General features: G+C 34.3%; 1 protein-coding gene across 2 annotated transcripts; it reads left to right on the top strand.

Moving 5' to 3' along the window:
• The first annotated feature begins 3,940 nt into the window (after nt 1-3,940).
• On the top strand, nt 3,941-17,545 carry LOC110649287 (uncharacterized). 2 transcript variants are annotated; one of them, XM_058133526.1, is made up of 5 exons: nt 3,941-4,151; nt 4,277-4,588; nt 4,733-4,928; nt 5,729-5,860; nt 17,080-17,545. In XM_058133526.1, exons 2-5 carry the CDS (start codon nt 4,290-4,292, stop codon nt 17,200-17,202), a joined length of 750 nt encoding a protein of 249 aa, XP_057989509.1. In that variant the 5' UTR covers nt 3,941-4,151; nt 4,277-4,289; the 3' UTR covers nt 17,203-17,545. The 2 variants fall into 2 exon arrangements, with proteins under 2 accessions (XP_057989509.1, XP_057989504.1); XM_058133521.1 differs by having other exon boundaries at nt 3,942-4,151; nt 4,245-4,588.
• The last annotated feature ends 1,585 nt before the right edge of the window (nt 17,546-19,130 follow it).

The following is a 19,130-nucleotide window of genomic DNA, read 5'->3' as shown; positions in this document are numbered from 1 at the left end:
TACTAGGCCGGATATGGCATATGCTGTTAGTTTGACTAGCAGGTATCAATCCAATCCAGGTTTGGAACACTGGATAGCTGTCAAGAATATCCTTAAGTACTTGAGAAGAACTAAGGATTTATTCTTGATTTATGGAGGTGGAGACTTGCAATTGGATGGTTATACTGATTCTAATTTCCAATCAGATATAGATGATAGAAAGTCTACCTCTGGATATGTGTTCATTTTTAATGGAGGTGCAGTCAATTGGAAGAGTTCCAAACAGAGCACAACTGCAGATTCCACTACAGAGGCTGAGTATATTGCTGCATCAGATCCTACAAAGGAAGCTGTTTGGATAAAGAAGTTCGTGACAGAACTTACAGTAGTTCCTTCCATTGAGTCAGCAGTTCCACTACACTGTGACAATAATGGAGCAGTCATACAGGCTAAGGAACCAAGGTCTTACCAGAAATCCAAACACATAGAAAGGCGCTACCACATTATCAGAGAAATAGTTGGGCGAGGCGATGTAGTCATGCAGAAAATAGCATCAGCTGAAAATCTAGCTGATCCATTCACTAAGCCTATGTCACAGACTCAGTTAGACCGACATCTTGAGAAGATAGTCTAAGATATTGTAATGAATGGCTCTAGTGCTAGTGGGAGATTGTTAGTAGTATGCCCTAGAGCATATCATTTAGTATGTATCTTGTACATATTTTTATTAATAAAAGGCATTTCCACTTTTCCGTTTACATAATATATTTATGTGTAATAGAAAAGGTTCATTGATATTTTGTTAGAAATATTATTCTTAAGTTGTTAAGAATATGAGTGACAATATTTCTAGCACAAAGTATCATAAATAGGTTCACAATCGAGGATACTTCATAATAAGGACATGACTTATCCAGAAAGATTGTATTCATGTTTGTTCCCAAGTTATTTATATGAGATATAAATAAGATGGAATGGTGAGTCTCATGCCATATAACAAACATGATAGGCACTTATAAATGATAAGTAGGCCGAACCAGTGACACTTATGACAAGCACATGGAGTTTACTCTTGTCAATGTTTTGTCATAAATCATATCAGTGCATATAATCTTTAGACCTGAGATAGCACAGTTATCTTGTATATAGGTAGTTTGAGTTTGATACTGCTTTCATACTTGTACTATATATGGGTATATGGGCATGTGTTGGCTCCTACTAGTTATATATGGAGGTAGGTGTTGATCAAGATGGAATCTGTTCCTCTAAGTAAATAGAGATAAAATCCTATGTTCATTTAATTGTTCTTGATGTTTCAAGTTCCTGGCCAGGATAGATAGATTTATTCAGAAAAGAGTTTCTAATGAGAAAATCTTTTTAATCAAGAACTGAAATTAAAAGAGAATATAATATTCATAGCAAATGGAGTTTGACATAAACCATGACTCCAACTTGAGTTGGGATTTTGTAACAGAGAGATTATAGTGCATGGTAACATATGATTATAGGTTCATTTAAGGTAAACCTTATTACTAATTGGGTGGCCATGGCATGCTATGCTAGGTGTTAACCATGGTCTATGAGGTTCATAAAATGATTTAGAGAAATCATTTATGGTAAGAAAGAGTTCTGATGATATTAAGAGTTGATATCATGTCTCATTGCCAATTAGTGATGAGCCTAGTAAGTCACACACATGCACAAGTTATCACCTATTTAAATATAATTTAATTAATTAATTAAAGAGTTTAATTGATTAATTAAATAGGTTTGATTTGCAATTAAATTGCAAAGTCCCTAGCATGACTTGAAACCAAATCTAGATTATTGAATGTGTAGTATAATTAAATTTATATTTAAAGTGTTTAAATATGAATTTAATTAATGAAAAATTAATTAATAGAGATTAATTAATTAATTTATATTTGATATAAATTAATTAGAAGAGGAAAAATAATTATTTTGGGTTAAGAACTCAAAATTAAGACACAGGGGCATTTTGGTCATTTCACAGTGTGACACGTGGCACCTTGAGATGGTGACACATGGGATTACACATAAGCTTGCCAAATATTTTTTAATCATGTAAGATGATTAAAATCAAGATTAAATATAGGTTTGACACTTGGTACAATGTGATTGGGTCACTTAAACCTAGAGCTAATCAAAGGGTGACATGTGGCAAGGATTTAATGTGTTAACTTAGCTATTTAAGTGTGGTTATGAAAAGAAAAAATAACTAGCAGCCACTCCTCTCCTTTGTCACGCCACCTTGAGGTTTTTCATCTATTATTCTTCATCTCTCATCAATTCAAAGAGATTAGCCATCAATCTCTTGAATTAAGAACACTAGAAAATTGTTTCTAGTGTCCTGTTTACATCTCTAATATCTTAAAAGGTAGAACTTGAATTTCTAATTAATAGAAAAAGCTTTAGAAGCTGTTCAAGAGCTGCCATAGGTGTTCTTGGTGTGGACAAGCTCGAGGGACAATATCTGGTGTCCTGAAGACGAATCTCAAAGGCGCAGACACGCTGCAGTGCATCAAGAGGTTAGTGTAATCGTTCTTGATTTATCTAGGGTTCTAAAATTAATCTGATTAATTTTAAAATCTTAAATGGCAAATACAGATCCAAAAACATAGTAAAAGAGTTTTAATATGTTGTTTATCATTGAAATCAAATAGATAAAAATAAATATTATATGGTGCATGTGACCCTAGGTGAAAATTTTTGAATTCAATGGTATAAACTTGTGTTTTTCACGCTTCTATTCCTTCAAACTGATGCATAAGTTAAGACACACTCTTTCAAAGTTAATTACATACAAAAATTTATTATTAAGTTCTTGTATTATAATAAAATTAATCACTTGGTCCCTAAATTTTGATTCCGTTGTACACTTTCATTCTTTTGTCTTTTTTTTTTTTTTAACTTTTATTGTTAATTATAAACAATTAGTATAGAGACTAAATGATTAATAATATTAAATAAAAAATCATAATTTTTAAATATATGAGTATAAGTTTAACACAATTAAAAGAATATATAGTAACTTATTACAAGGAAAAATTATTATTTACTTTGAAATTAACTACTTAATCAATATATTTTTGAAAAAATATACTATTTAATTCTTTATTTTTAGTCCATTAAATTATTTGATAACTCTGTTAATTTTTTACTATTCAATGAATTTTAGTATAAGTTAAACTACTATTTGGTTCTATTGACTCTTTAGTCCTCTAATTATTTTTTATACCTAAATTGATACTCTCCCTTCTCTCCAAAATTCTTTTCATTCTTTATTTTTTTGATAAAAAATGATACAAAGTTATTTGTACAAAAAGATTAATCAATTTATTTATATATCCATGTAATCAAGGCCATAATTTAAAAAATTTATTTTCCAATAGAGAATACACAAATATTTAGGAAATTGAATGAAATAATTGAACAATTTAAAAAAATATATAAATTTAGATTTAGTTTCAATATAATGAAATTTTTATTATCGACATGAAATATTTTTTTAAAATATATAGATTACTTAATTAATTTTATTAAAATAAAAAATTTAAATAATAATTTAACTAATATTAAAATAATTAGTTATCAAAAAATTTAATGAAAAAACTAAGTGTGTATTATGCATTATATTTCAAAGGACGAAATTCTAAATAAGTGCATAATTTTAAATATTATTAAAAAATATTATTTAAAAATTATTTTATTATTTTAATATTTTTAAAATTAAAATTTATTAAATATAATTTTAAATTATTTTTTAATAACATCTAACTAATACATTTAAAAAATAAAATTTTCAATAATAATCTAAAAAGTACCAGATTCTAAAAATTTTAATGAATTCTGACGTTATATAATATATTTTTTAAAATATAAAAATTAAATAATTAGTTGTCCGTTTGGTTTGAATAAAAAAAAAGGAAGACCTGTTTTACATGCCATTTTCTTTGCTTTTCCGGGGAAAGAGATGAGTTGAAAATTGACAAAGCCCAAAATTTATACGCCTGAGAAATCAGAATATACCCCCATCCTTAATTTAAAAGGCTCGAGCACATCCTTTCCTTCGATCTAGCTCTCTGTACATATTGGCGCCTTACCGTCGAAAATCACTTGGTGCTATCGCATTATCGGTCCTCTTGGACAAGGTATGTTTCCTCTTCAATCGTTGCTTAGGGTTTCAAATTCAAAGAAATCCTTTTCTTTAATATTCTGAAATTCCAATTCTTTCTGATTTCCAGTTCTTTTGATTCTTCAAATTCCGGTTTCAAAGTTTGCCTCTATTTATGTCGACTTCGAAGGCTGTCCGCTCCTTAATAACGAGTAGAAATGGTGCCAAATACTTGATCAGGTCGCCGAAAGACTATAATTCTAAATTTGATCAGATTCGATGTTATAGTAGCATTGTTGGCATCTCAACCCCATCGGTCGGTGGAGTAATTGATCGGAAGACGGATTTTAGTTTCACATTGGGAAGCTTATACAATAAGACTACTGCGTCTCAAAAGAGACGCTTTCTTGGCTGCGGAGACGGGGAGGAAGGTGGTGTTTTATCCAAGGTTTATGAAGAGAGGCGTGTTTTGGGGTAATTTAAGCTAATCCCTTTTTTTTTCTATCCAACATAATGAGGGTTTCTTTGTAATTACATTTACATCTTTTATGAATATATTGTTGATGGTTGAATTGAGTTGATATCTTTCTTTTGAGCTGATATGAATTTTGGTATCAGGTATTCTCCAGAGCAGTTATTTGATGTGGTTGCTGCTGTTGACTTGTATCATGGGTTTGTCCCGTGGTGTCAGCGGTCTGAGATACTCAGACGCCATCCAGATGGATCATTTGATGCTGAGCTGGAGATTGGTTTTAAATATCTGGTTGAGAGTTATGTTTCTTATGTAGAATTGAACAGACCTAAGTCAATAAAGGTAATCACTGGCCTCTTCTTTTTGAAGACTTGATGTTATATGAACTAGATGCTTAGATAGATACCCTTACTTGGCACTTATATGTTGTTCTGTATGTACTTAGAATGATATATTCTTATGTGATGATGCATTTCTAGCTGAGGATCTATAACATATTGATTATCTGTTGATAGTTTCAGAATAAGCATTTACCAGAGGAAGGATTGATTTGTGATTGGATTGATGTAGACTTGGCTATGATTTTACTGATCTCTTTAGCTTTGAAATTAATCCTTACAAATTAGATCGAAAGAAAAGAAGAATTCTACCTTTCTTATAAACTTCATGATATTTGGAGTTTTAATGTCGGTATAATTCATCAGATCTGGGGTTGAGGTCAACATGTACTTGAAGTTCAGGTGCTTTTCCTGGATGAAATGAAAATTGGATTCATGTAATAGGAGAAAGGTTTCCCATTCCTTAACAACCAGTGCTTAAATGAATCTGCTTGGTTAGCAGTCTCTAATGCATGTATTCATAGTACAATTGTTTGACTGAGACTAAAATGAAAATTATGAGGAAAATCCTTTTAGCAAAAAATTTCTGCTAGCTTAATAATGGTTGCTTCAGCTTTTGTGAACCTCAAGTGGCTTATATCTTGATTAGATTTAACACTTACACGTCCTAATATGGATTTCTTTTCACTCTTGTCAACTTAAATATGTTATTGGCATGTTGTTTAGTTTGAAGTTTGTTTAAACCTTTTCTGCTTCATAATTCATTGTTGATGATCTTATATTTTCATTCTGCTTTACCTCCAGACAACTGTGTCAGAGAGTACCCTCTTTGATCATTTGATAAATATTTGGGAATTCAACCCAGGACCTGTTCCAGGAACTTGTGACCTTTATTTTTTGGTAGATTTTAAGTTCCAATCGCCACTTTACAGACAGGTATGGTCACATCCTTTTTTCTTTTAGAAACATTTTATTGTGAATTGATGGAAGATGCTTGTCTTCATTTTCCTTTTTTATGTTTGATTCTGATTGTAAAAGTGCTGATGTCCAACTTTGTTTCTTAAAAATACTTAGACAGTAGAGCTTCTAAGTCAAATTACATATGAATGAACTAATCCATGCAATATTGTGAGATATTTCTACATCATGACATGCACTTGGAAGTGCATTGTTATCTTTGTGCAACTGCATATAGAATTGCAAAAATACTAATGCAATATAATGTTTTTGAAGTGGTTGAAATTTGGATCTTAGAAATTAATTTGCTAAAGTAGATTACAATTTGCACGGGTGATGGATCTGTGCACTCTCAAAAAGCTATATACACTATCCATTTATGTGCTAATTGCCCATCCATTCAATCGGGGTGAAAAAAAACCTGGATGCCCCTTGTTGAATACAATATCATAACTTTCATTATCAACGATGTTGGACTACTAAAAATTTTAGAGATGCATCCTGTGCTTTTCATAGAAGTTTGCTGCTTTAGGTAAAATTCCTTAAAACACTGATGTACAAGACCACTTTTTAGAAAGCTTGAGATACCAATTTGTAAATCAAAATTGCAATTTTGAGAGGCAGTTTGTTAGAAACAATGTTTATGCTATCATGAATACTTTACTCCTTGATTTTATTGTTTAGTCGTGTGTGTGGGTCGATGAACTCCTGTTCTTGGTGTATGTCTTCTATTCACAAGAGACGACTAAAATGGGACTCTATCAGTGTTATCAAGGAGAAAGGCGATAGTATACCCTATGGCCTTAGGCGAGAGGCCAGACGATGGTCTTTTTGAAGTAAGGTGTCAGAGCCTAAATTGCCCAATTATATATAGATATGTGTGTGTGCTTCTAACATAAAATTTCATACTTTTAGCTAGTGTAATAAGTAAAAAGTATATTAAAAAGAAAAGAAAAACATATTGTTTGCACTATGTCTATATGTAATATAAGATAAATTGAAAAGAGTGCCTACTTGCATTTCCAACATAAGTATAAGATCAAAATGAGGTTGTAAAATTGAAATTCATAGCATAAGTAACAAAATAAATAATAATGAGTTGTTGAATCATTGAATAAGAAATTAAAGTATTAAACAATTGATTTTTTTTTTTTCAATAATTTGCACAATTGCACAGCATAGAAACAACTATCAATGCTGTCCCAATTCAAGCAAATAAGAAATTAAAGTATTAAAAAATTGAATCTTTTCAATAATTTGCACAATTACACATCATAGCAAAAGCATCAATACCCATTTAATAAAAACATATCACAAATCACAATATCCATTTAATAAAAAGCATATAACCACAATACCCATTTAATAAAAAAGCATATTATAACAATACCTATTTAATAAAAAAGCATATCATACTATCCATTTAACAAATTTAACAAAAAAATTAAAAAGAAACAAAAAAATTAAAAAGAAACAAAAAAAAATTTCTGGAACTGCTAGAGTGAAGATAGACCAATAGAAGAAGAGGAGAGAGGAGAAAAAAAAATTTAAAAAGCAAAAAAAAAAAAGTGAGGAGAAAATACCTGGTTGCGTAGGTGAGGGGAGGAGATTAATTTGCGCAGGTGAATAGAATAAGATTAGAGGAGAGAGAGAGAGAGAGGAAAGAATGTGAGGATGAGAGAGAGAGAGAAGGGAAGGAAAAAAAAACACCTGGTTGCTTTCTTTCCCTGGTCTGCTTTGTTTCTCTTTGCATTCTGCACTCTGTTGGTGGCGTAAAGTGGAGCTACTTTAGGTTTTTCTTTTGTTTTATGCTATTAAAAAATTAAGAAAAGGGAGAAAGTGTCTGTTAGTTTTAAGCCTCAACGCCCTATCGCCTATTGTCTTGAAGGTCTCAGGCGCTCACCTTTTTTCAATTGCCTTGCCTCAACCAAGCGAGGCGCCAGGGGCTTGCCTCGCTAGGCGCCCTTTTGCGCCTTTTACAACACTGGACTTATGAATCATTGCATGGCATAAAATGTAGTCATTTTATAATTAAAAATCACAATTTGCATAAATCCTTGTTATGAATCAAGGAAAATGCCCAAAAGGAAATGTGAGAGGCTCAGGACAGCTCAAAGGATATTACAGTGGAAGAAAAGAAAAATGAGGGAATCCAATAATATATTAACGAAAAAGGCAGCAAAGGAAGATCTAAGAAGCACGCACAGAGGAGAAAGGAAGAAAGATCTCATGCTAGAAGGGAAGGTTTTTGGAGCTTACAAATAGAACCAAAGATTGAGGGAAGGGGCACGCATTTGTTTCCTTTGATTTTCTAGCATTTGTGCTTGAGACAAAAACATTGGTCTTGCTCATGAGAAAGCTCCTGGATTAAGGATTCTAGTTGTTAATTTCTTTTATTTCTAGATTAGATGTTCATTAAGAGATAGTTGAGGGTATTTTGCTTTTCTAATCATAGTTATATTAAGAAATCAATGCAGGTTTTGTTTATATTCCCTTTTCAATTCTTCTTCATTCATTACTCTTTATCAATTTGGTTTGACTTGTTGGATCATGACAAGATCGTTAATGCCAACTACTTGATTGGAGTCACGAGAAGAGATGATATAGAGGAACCTAGCAACTTTGAAGGAGAGATTATTCCAATTGCAAGGGGACAAGGTTTAAAAAAAAGGAAAATAAATGGAATCAAGGAAGAGACAGCACAAACAAGGAAGAGACTGGGGAAGTTGGATACTATTGAGGGATTGCTTACCTCTCTAGTGAAGGACAAGTCTACCGATAGAGATATGGACATAGCGACTGCGACTCACATAAGCTTCAGCCTCCAGGGAGAAGCTTCTACCAATTGAGACCAACCAAGGACTACAAAAAGGGATCACCTCCCTCTTGTTGCGAAGAGAGTGGAGTTGCCCATTTTTTATTGCCAGGACAACATTGGGCAATTTGAGTGGACTAGTATTTTGCCATTCATTAGACCTGTGATGAGGCGAAAGTCCCCATAGCTATGATGTGTATGGAAAGCATCACATTGCATTGGGTGTGATGGTTGCGTCAATGATCTTCCACCGTGATTTGGGAATAGCTATATGTGGAATTGATGCAACAATATGGTGGAGACATGCTGGCTAGCCCCTATGAATGTCTAGCTATTGTTCAACAGGAGAACTCTGTGGGTGAATTTATTGACACATTTGTTGCATAGGCTACATAGGCCTTGAGCTTCTCTAATCAACAGTATTTGGTTATTTTCAAATGGGTTATGCGAAAAGATCAGAATCCAGATTTGTATACAGGACTCCACTGATATCTTTCACACTATGAACTTAGCATGAGAAATTGAAAGAGAGTTGTAGCATACTTTTTTTTTTCTAGAGCAATAGAGAAGATGAAATGCGTTGGTAAATGGGCTCATGGTTATGGACTAGGCCCGCATGATGGGTTTAGTTCATTAATTAGTGGCCTAACCCATGGAAGCTTGAAGGGATTGTACCAAAAGCTCCAAACAAATAGAAAGGTGGGCCTCCAAAATTAACCCGTCCTCCTTCAATTTCTATACAAAAACTATCAGCAAGAACACTGAAAACGAGGGAACACGTCATTACTCACAGCTTTGATTTGCGAGCTAAAGGGTTATGTTATCTGTGCATGCAGCCTTATCACCCAATGCATGAATTGCCCAATAATACAATAAGAGCGATTTTTATGAGTGATGATGAGGAAGTGCTAGCAGATGGGTACCATGGACTCACAGACTCTGATGTGGCGATTCTGGAAATCTTAGACAAGTCTCATTTTACTTAGCTAGAACTCTTTTTTACTCAATAGGAGGTTTTGTAGACCAAAAACCATGAAGTTGAAAGGCGGGGGTCTAAGGACAATCTCTGGTGGTAATGATTGATAGCGAAGCTGGCTACAAATTCTTTGCCATCGATTTTGTGAAAGAACTGCAATTACCAGTGGAACCGACACCAACCTTTGGATTTTGATTGGGAGATGGACGTTGAGCTAAGTATATGGGAATTTGCAAAAAAATTGCCTTTGGAATTGCATTCTTTGCATAACGAAGCAAATTGCTACGCATTTCCATTAGGGAGGTGTTGAAGTCATTATAGGTATTGGTTGGCTGTAAACTTTAGGTGACGTTCGAAGTAATACAGCCAATATGATGATGTCATTTCAACACCAAGGTAATTTAATTACTTGAGTGGAGATCCTTTGTTAACTAAAGCCTTGGTTTTCTTGTCCGCTTTGAACAAATTTGTAGACATGAAGTTTTATGCCTTGCTGTTGGAACACTCTGGAAGCAAATTCAATAATTCCTTTGAAATAGAGCTTATTGCACGCCAGCAATAGGAGCTCCCGCGCCTCATGCAACACGCATCCATCTTTGGTGAACCTATCACCTTTCCTCCATATCATTCGACTGATATTGTCATTCCATTGAACCCAAGAACTTCGCTTGTGTGTGTACAACCCTATCATTATGGGCATTTGGAGAAGCTTGAGATCGAGCGCTTGGTAGCCGAGGTACTAGTAGTTGGAATAATTCGCCTTAGCACTAGTCCCTTTTCTAGCACTATGCTCTTTGTTCGTAAGAAAGATGGTAGCTGGAGATTTTATGTTGATTATCGAGCATTGAATGCAGTTACGATTCTAGACAAATACTTTATACCAATGATTCAAGAAATGCTAGATAAGCTCTAAAATGCCACATACTTTTCTAAACTGAATTTGGCATATAGGTATCATCAAATTTGAGTGGTTGACGTGGATATACCTAAAATGACCTTTAGAACTCAGGGCATTAAGAGTTTATGGTTATGTTATTTGGCCTAACCAATACCCTGACAATGTTTCAAGTCACCATGAATAACCTCTTTAGAGCCTATCTACGTTGATTTGTGCTAGTCTTCTTCAATGATATATTAGTGTATAGCAAAACTTGGGAGAAGTATTTCGGTCACCTACATGTGGTTCTACGGTCGTTGATGAACCAATTTATAGTTAACAAGAAGAAAAACTTCCTAGGCCATCAGATTGTTGAGTATATGAGCCACATAATCTCTACTTGTGGTGTTGAAATGGATCCAGACAAAATTAATGGCATTGTCTAGTGACCTTGGCCCAAAACGATTAAAGTGGTCCGTGGATTTCTCGGCCTCACGGGTTGCTATTTTTTGATTCATTAAGGGCTATGTGAAGTTGGCCCAACCATTAACCAAATTAGTTAAAAAGGAGACCAGAGAGACTAGAATACTTAAGCCCAACAATCCTTCGAAGTTTGAAGAAGACGATGGGTTATACCCCATTTTTGTTGCAATTCCAAACTTCACCAAGCCTATCGTTTTGGAGTGTAATGCTTTTGGAAAAGGAATAAGGGTGGTCCTGAATGACGTCCAATTGCTGATTTTAACAAGACATTATCAAAAAGCACCTTGGCCAAGTATGCATACAAGGAGGAGATGATGGCACTAGTTATTGCTATGCAACATTGGCATCCATATTTGGTGGGTAGGAAATTCGTAGTGCACACTGTAGGAAAGGGGGCGTGAGGCGAAATATCATCAATTAGAATTATATAAAATGCACCAGGTAATGCCTAGGAAAGATGGTGGAGTCACAATAGTCTCACTTAAGTACCACCTCCTCAGACAGGATTTTCTAGACATGCACTTCATACAATCCTAATAGAATCAAATCACTAGTAAGTACCGTCTTCCCATAACACTATTACGGTACTAAGGATTTATGCCACGAAGGCATAGATAGACAGGAGTCGCCACCTGGGTAATAACCAGGACATATTCAGTGTTTCTTCCGAAGGTCATGGATGGCAACTTACTCCTTACAGAGTTTCCACAACCGTCATAACCATAGCCCAATGTCTAGGTTCGGGATAGTGAGTATGTAAGGGGAAGGTGTTAGGCACCCTTTACGCCTGATCTAACCTTGTTAATTCGAGTGCTAGTCCTCTACTAATGTTTCTAAAAGTCTTGTTTATTATTCTTTTATTAAATTTCATCCTAAAAAATGCAATTCTAATCCTACATACGTATGTAATTCACAAAAGAGTTGTTGTTTGCAAACAATTTTCATGCACAAGTAATTTCTATCTATGGGGTTGCTAATTATTTAAATGATATTTATCAAATGACTAAAATTAATTTATTAGAGAATTTAATTTACAAACAAATTCAATTTCAAATAACCCTACATTTCTATTTAATCTAATTAATTAATTTTCACAAAGTTACCCTAAGGATATTATAATTTTGTGCATGCGTAATTTATTTTAATATCACATAAGGCCCAAACAATAACAACCTAATAAAGATTTCTAATATGAAAATTTATTTTGCAATTACTAAGTATTAAATGAAATTTATTTTACATGTCAATGTTAGTTTAATTTACAAACAAGATTAATTTTAATTTGCAAAGTATTTATTTAAATTAATTATATGCAAACGTCAATTAAATTAAAAACAAAGTTAATTTTAATTTACCAAATAAAAATCCTATTATTGCTATAATTTCATGCCAATGGTTATTCTAGGAATTTAGGATTACTTATTTGTTAGTAATTGCAGTTGTCATGGGGGCAAACTACCATTAAAAAAGGGTCTTCTCTTCTAGTATGACAATGATATCCCTGGCTTACTCCCGTTTAGCTCCATATAAGCTCCACACAAATGTCTTCTTTGGTACTTACCTTAGGGCTACTTACCAATTTTGTTTGTAATAAAAAATAAAGAAACTAAAGAAAATAAAAAAAATAAAAAAATAAAAAAATATTAATAACAATTTACATTGGATTCTAACTGTAGTCTTTTAAAGGGTTAAGATTCCTAATTAGTCACAACTACCTAAAGTTCCACATCTTCTAACGTATTTCAAACACTTCATAATACTTCTTAAATTAAAAAAGCACAGAAAAATAGATCAAATATCAATTGAAACCCAACAAAATACAAGAACATGCATAAACATACAATTTTTAAATTCTGGCAGATTGATAGTAGCAAGAAATTTAATTTTTGAAAAATAGTTAGACAAGCCTAAAAATCATGAAAAAATTGCATAAGATAGCCAAAACATTATACAACATCATAAAATTTATAAACCAAATAAAACCCTAGCCGAATGGTTTACACAAATCTTAACTTTTTTCAGTAACAGAATTGCACTACTTTTTTGTAAAATTCATAATTCACCAACCATAATAGATATGAATGCGAAACTGATTAGAAAAGATTCACAAGATTCCAAACTTAATTTTAGACACCAGATTTACACAAAAATATTAAGAAACAAGGGAGATATGGGCTTGACAAATCGGGTATCCTGCAAATCGGATTTTACAGGAACCCTAACTTCAAATAGCCATAACTTAAAAAATATTAAAGCTTTTTTTATTGATTCTTGAGCCTAAAATTAATAGAATTTCGTGTAGAATATGAATATAATTTTTACAAATTTTTTACTGATTCAGAAAATAATAAAAAATAATAAAAATACGAGAGACAGAAAACTGAACATGTATAAAGTTGTGTACTCTCTCAAATTAAATATGATTACATGATCTATATGAACATATAAAATAAATTAAAAACAAGGAACATAGAATTAAATATTAAATGGTATAGATCTTGAAAAGAAAATAAAAGAGCTAACCTTTAAGAAATATCGCTAGAAAGAAAGAAGAGCCAACAGAATTTTGGCTATACCTCTCTTTAATTTTTTTTCTTCTCCTCCACCTCTTTTTTTTTTTTTTTTTCTTCTCTAGTAGGGTATTTATAGGGTTTTGGGAGAGAGGTGTGATAGGGTTTGGAGTCCTAAGGTGATAAAGTTCAGATAACTTAAACAACTAGGATTGCAGAATTTGAATGAGACTAAGATATGGATAAGGTGTTTCAACCAATAGGAAGAGAGGGGAAGGGGAAGGCACCAATAAGGAGTGAGGAAGAGGTGGGGCCAAAGGGGGAGAGAGAGTTTATATAGGAGAGGGATAGAGAAAAATATATTTTCTTATTTTAATTTTCAAAAATAAATTATATGAGTCCTATTTAAAATTCCTAACTAGGCTTTCTTAGGCTCATAGCGCCCAATTAAACTCAATTAGGTCCATTTAAGAACTCAACTCAACTCAACTCAACTCAACTCAACTAAGCCTTTATCCCAAAAATTTGGGGTCGGCTATATGGATTCGCTTTTTCCACTCTGAACGATTTTGGGTTAAATCCTCAGAAATGTGTAATGCTTCTAAGTCATGCTGTACTACTCTCCTCCAAGTCATGCTGTACTACCCATATTAAATTTAAACAAAATAAAATTTTATTTAAATTAAATTAATTTCTAAAAAAACACATTATTAATTTTTTTTTTTCAAAATCATGCCACGGAATTAATAATTCAGTTCCATGCCTTCAATTATATCTTACAATCATACAATTTTTCATTATCGGGTTTTCCACGGCCTCAATGCACATACTCATCACAAAATAAGGGTCTACACACACTTACCAATGATGTCTTCGCCATCTTCTTCAACAAGTAGTGACTACTTCGGCACAACAGCACTGGGTTGTGAAGTTATTAGGTCATGACTTCCAGATTATTTATAAGATGGCTGTAACAAGGCTGCAGATGCTCTATCTTGTTGAGAGGAAGAATTAGAAGTTATTTCTAGACCTAGTTGATTAGAATTGGATGACATTGATATTGCCGTTCAATAGGATTCTTTTTTATAGAGGATAATTACTGATTTGAAGAGGGATCCTTCTTCCCATGGATACTTCTCTCTAATACAAAATAGGTTAGGCTACATTGGAATGTTGGTAATTCCAGAACATTCGCGTTTGGTTACCAGGTTACTTTATGAATTCCACTTTGCCCCTTAAGTTGGAAATTCTAGAGCTTCTCCGACTTTCAGACATCTAGCACCCAATGTGTGATGGAGAGGGATGATGAAGTCAATCCAGAAGTTTGTACTTTGTAGCTGTGTCTAATTTGCCAGAATTAGAAATATGAGACTCACCTGTTGGTTTATTGTAGTCCTTAGGTATGCCAGATGTAGTATGGAAAGACATCTTGGTGGATTTTATTACAGGTCTTCCTCAGTCTCAAGGAATAGATTGTGTGTTGGTTGTGGTAGATAGACTAACAAAATACATACGTTTCTTAAGTTTGAAGCACCCCTTTACTGCTATGTTTGTAGTTGACCTGTTTGTCAGGGAAGTGGTGAGGCTACATGGAATGCCAAGGCCCATTGTGAGTGATATGGACCCTCCGTTTCTTAGCATTGCTGGAGTGAATTATTCCGTTTGCAGGCACTAAGCTGAAGATGAAAACAACTTATCATTCAGAAACGGATGGACAGATTGATTTCTAAATAGAGGATTGGAAACTTATTTGAGGTGTTTTGCATTAGAGCAACCAAAGTAGTGGCACAAATGGTTACCTCAGCCAAGTACTGGTATAACTTGGGTTACCATACTGCTTTAGGAATGACACCCTTTGTGAAGCTGTTTCTGGAGACGTCCTCCCATCATCCCATAGTATTTGCTAGGGGAAACAAGGGTTGAGGTTGTAGCCCAGGAGCTAGCTGACGGATTAGATATTGGGGCAGACAGGCAGCTGCAATTTAACCTAGAAGGGCTCAACAATGAATGTCTACGGCTGCTAATAAGCATAGTCATGATGTTCAAATCAATATTGGGGAGACTGTATTTCTCAAACCCAAACCACATAGACAACACTCTATTCGAAGTAGAGTCAACCCAGAATTGGCAGCTCACTTTTATGGCGCTTGTAAAGTGATCCAAAGGCTAGGGTAGGGTCTGTGGCCTACCATCTACTACTCCCTGAAGGAGTTCGTATCTATCTTGTGTTTCATGTTTCACAATTAAAAAAGGTGATGGTTGAACATGAGGAGGTTGATCAATTGCCCAAATAGCTGTTGGTGGATGAAGACATGGTGGGACCAGAAGTCGTTCTGCAGAAACAAAAATTGAAGGTTGAAGGAACAGAAATAGAACAAGTTCTGATTAAGTGGAAGGGCTAGCCCAAAGAGGAAGCTACATGGCTGGACATTGTAGACCTCAAAAATCAATTTCCTTACCTCAGTTCAGCCTTGAGGACAAGGTACTTTCTTTGGGGATGGCTGTGTTATTGATCAAGGAAAAAGACCAGAAGGAAATGTGAGAGGCTCAAGACAGCTCAAAGTATATTATAGAAGGAAGAAAAGAGAAATGAGGGAATCGAGCAATACGTTAATGGAAAGGGCAGCGAAGGAAGATTCAGGAAGCATGCAAAGAGGAGAAAGGAAGATGTCATGACCTGGAGATTCTAACTGAAAAAGGAGGGTTTTAGGAGCCTATAAATAGAGCAGATGATTGAGGGAAGGGGCATGCATTTGTTTCCTTCAATTTCCAGCATTTGTACTTGGGGAAAGAACATTGGTCTTGCTCGGGAACAAGCTTCTGGATTAAGAATTCTTTCTTGCTCGGGAGCAAGCTTCTGGATTAAGAATTCTAGTTAATTTCTTTATATTTCTTGATCAGTAGAGGTTCATTGAGAGGGAGCTGAGGGCATTTTGCTTTTGTAATCGCAGTTATATTAGAAATCAATACAAGTTCCATTTATATTTCCCTCTATTATTCTTCATTCCTTACTCTATTATTCTTCATTCATTTATATTTCCCTCAATTATTCCTCAATTATTTTGCTTCATACTCTCAAATTGCATGTACGTGTAGAAAGAATTGCTGATGTGTAGTACTGATCGAAAAATGTCTTGACACTCGTGAGTGCATCTTTTTATAACAGAAGTTGTGAAGCTAGGACAAATTTTCAGGAAAACACTCCACTTATCCTTGTAATTACTTATTTGGTTCTCATGAATGTTTCAATTGCTTGAATGCGTAGGTATGTATTCAATAATATGAGTGTTCATCATTCACAAAAAATTTACTGTACTAATGAAATATAATAACACTAGTCTAATCGAAACTTGGAAGATGCATTCTACATTTTACATGTGTAACTACTTAATTTTATAATGAAATGGGGCAAATCTTCACAATGTGTCATCATTCATGTATCAAATTTATCTTGAAAAAATATCTGTGGTAGGCTATGATGAAGATCAATATTTCCGATAGTGGGCATACTGATACTGAGATGACAATGTTTGACAGGTAGCATCCATGTTCTTCAAGGAAGTGGTCTCCCGACTGGTTGGTTCATTCAGCGAGCGTTGCCGTTTGATATATGGACCAGGAGTCCCAGTCCTCGAGAACTCATTTGGACAGAAGGCATAAGAGCTTCATATCACATAATTTTAGTGCAGAATAAGCTTCTGAGTATATTTTGAAAACTGGTGGTGTCAAATGAACAATCTCACTGGCCCCTCTGGGCAGTTTTTGTTTTATTTGCTGCCCAGCCCATGGATCTTTTTGTTGATTGTAATTCAAGGCGTTAATGTCTCCCTGCGCCACATACCAAGAAGATTATAGCGTCTACCTTGCCACATTAGGCATTTTTTACCCTAAAGATATATTCTGTTTGTGATCATTGGATTATTTCTATATGTACTCTTGCTGAAATCCGAGTAATATAAATGTGTACTTGCTCCGGCAACATCAGAGGGAGCTGTTGAAACTCTATCTTGTATCCATTAATTTAATTTGCTGAAAGGAAGCATAGGTTGATAACATCGGACAACGCGGGCTTGTCTTTTAAATTTTAAATTGGATGGCATTACTCTGAACATTACAGAACAAATCTGAAGACCGAGGTAGCACCCATTGATAGCCCCAGAACCAAAAGAAATTTTGTACTATTATTGATGGCAATTTTAGTTTAATTTTCAACTGAATTTTTTTAATCAATTTTGCAGTTTTTTTAAAGTATAAAGATGGAGGGGTAAGAGACAAAGAATAGAAAGATACAAAGTATTAAAGAGAATGATCAAATTACAGCCTTTTATGAATTTCGAGAGACAAATTGTAAAATGTTAAAATTTTTATTTGGTCCATGAATATGAAATTGTATCAAATTCATATAATTTGCCAATTTGAAAATCTAATTGATTTTACTATCAATTTGAAGGATCAAATTGACACTGTTCGATTTACTTATTTGAAATCTAGGTTGTTCATCTTCAGTATTCAGTAATGAAGCAAACCAAACAAATAAATAATAGAATAATTGTTTGAATTGGATCTCCGCAATCAGATTCATTTGGGCAGAAAAGCAAGGAGCAGATATTTTATACATCATAAATTCACAGGGTATGAAATCAGCCATAAATTTACATAACATGAGAGTCTCTTGTATTCTATCTTTATGTCGCCTTACGTTAAAAGATGAAGAATGTCACGACCCAACCTATGGGCCGGACCGGCACTAGGACCTAGGCCAGCCTAAAGCCCCCGAGGCCCGTAGTAAGCCTTAACTGTTCATTTACCCAATTCTAAGGCCCATTGGGCCCAAATTCAAGAAAACAAACGGACAGAGTCCGGCCATAAAATGGACTTTCCAACGGGGAGTTTTCGACTCATCCGACCTGTAAACACAATATATAGTCAATTGGGGAGCTCAGCTCACCCTCCACATACTCATCAACATAAAATAAATGGGAGCTCAGCTCCCTCATCCAATCCATCAAACATGCATAGCACATTTAAGTTTACAGGTCCAAAAATAATAATTTAGTTTACAGACCCAAATCAAATAAACATTTCTAACACATGCGGAAATTCTAAGATTTAACAAGTTTATACAAACAGTAGTAATCGACCTGCGAGGGAGAAAGCAGGTTAACCTCAAAAAAATATCCTCCTGTGGCTTGTAAAATTTTTGAACAGGAGTGAGCGGTAGACTCAGAGAGTCAAAAATCAATTGTAACCATAATCTCTATAACTATCTCGTAACTAATGCACTCGTAGCGTGAAATGCAACATCAACATCATATTCACATCATAGCATCAAAAGGTAATTTGGAGCACTCACGCACTCGTAGCATCAATCATAATATATTGGGAGCCGATCCCTATACGACTCTCTTAGATCCAACTGGTGCGTGAAGAACTCAAGCCGGACTTTCGCAATAAACCAAATCGAGGGTCCCAAATAAGAACTCAAGCCGTGACTACCCCTCTAAGGAACGGGTCACAGCGAAGAACTCAATCCGTGACTACCCCGTCCTATCCATAGTCCACACCACATCACACGCACGCCAACGCTC

The sequence above is a fragment of the Hevea brasiliensis genome, chromosome 2, assembly GCF_030052815.1.
Source record: "Hevea brasiliensis isolate MT/VB/25A 57/8 chromosome 2, ASM3005281v1, whole genome shotgun sequence".
Lineage (NCBI taxonomy): Eukaryota > Viridiplantae > Streptophyta > Magnoliopsida > Malpighiales > Euphorbiaceae > Hevea > Hevea brasiliensis.
The sequence above is the reverse complement of the archived record's forward strand: the minus strand, read 5'-3'. Positions and strand labels throughout refer to the sequence as shown.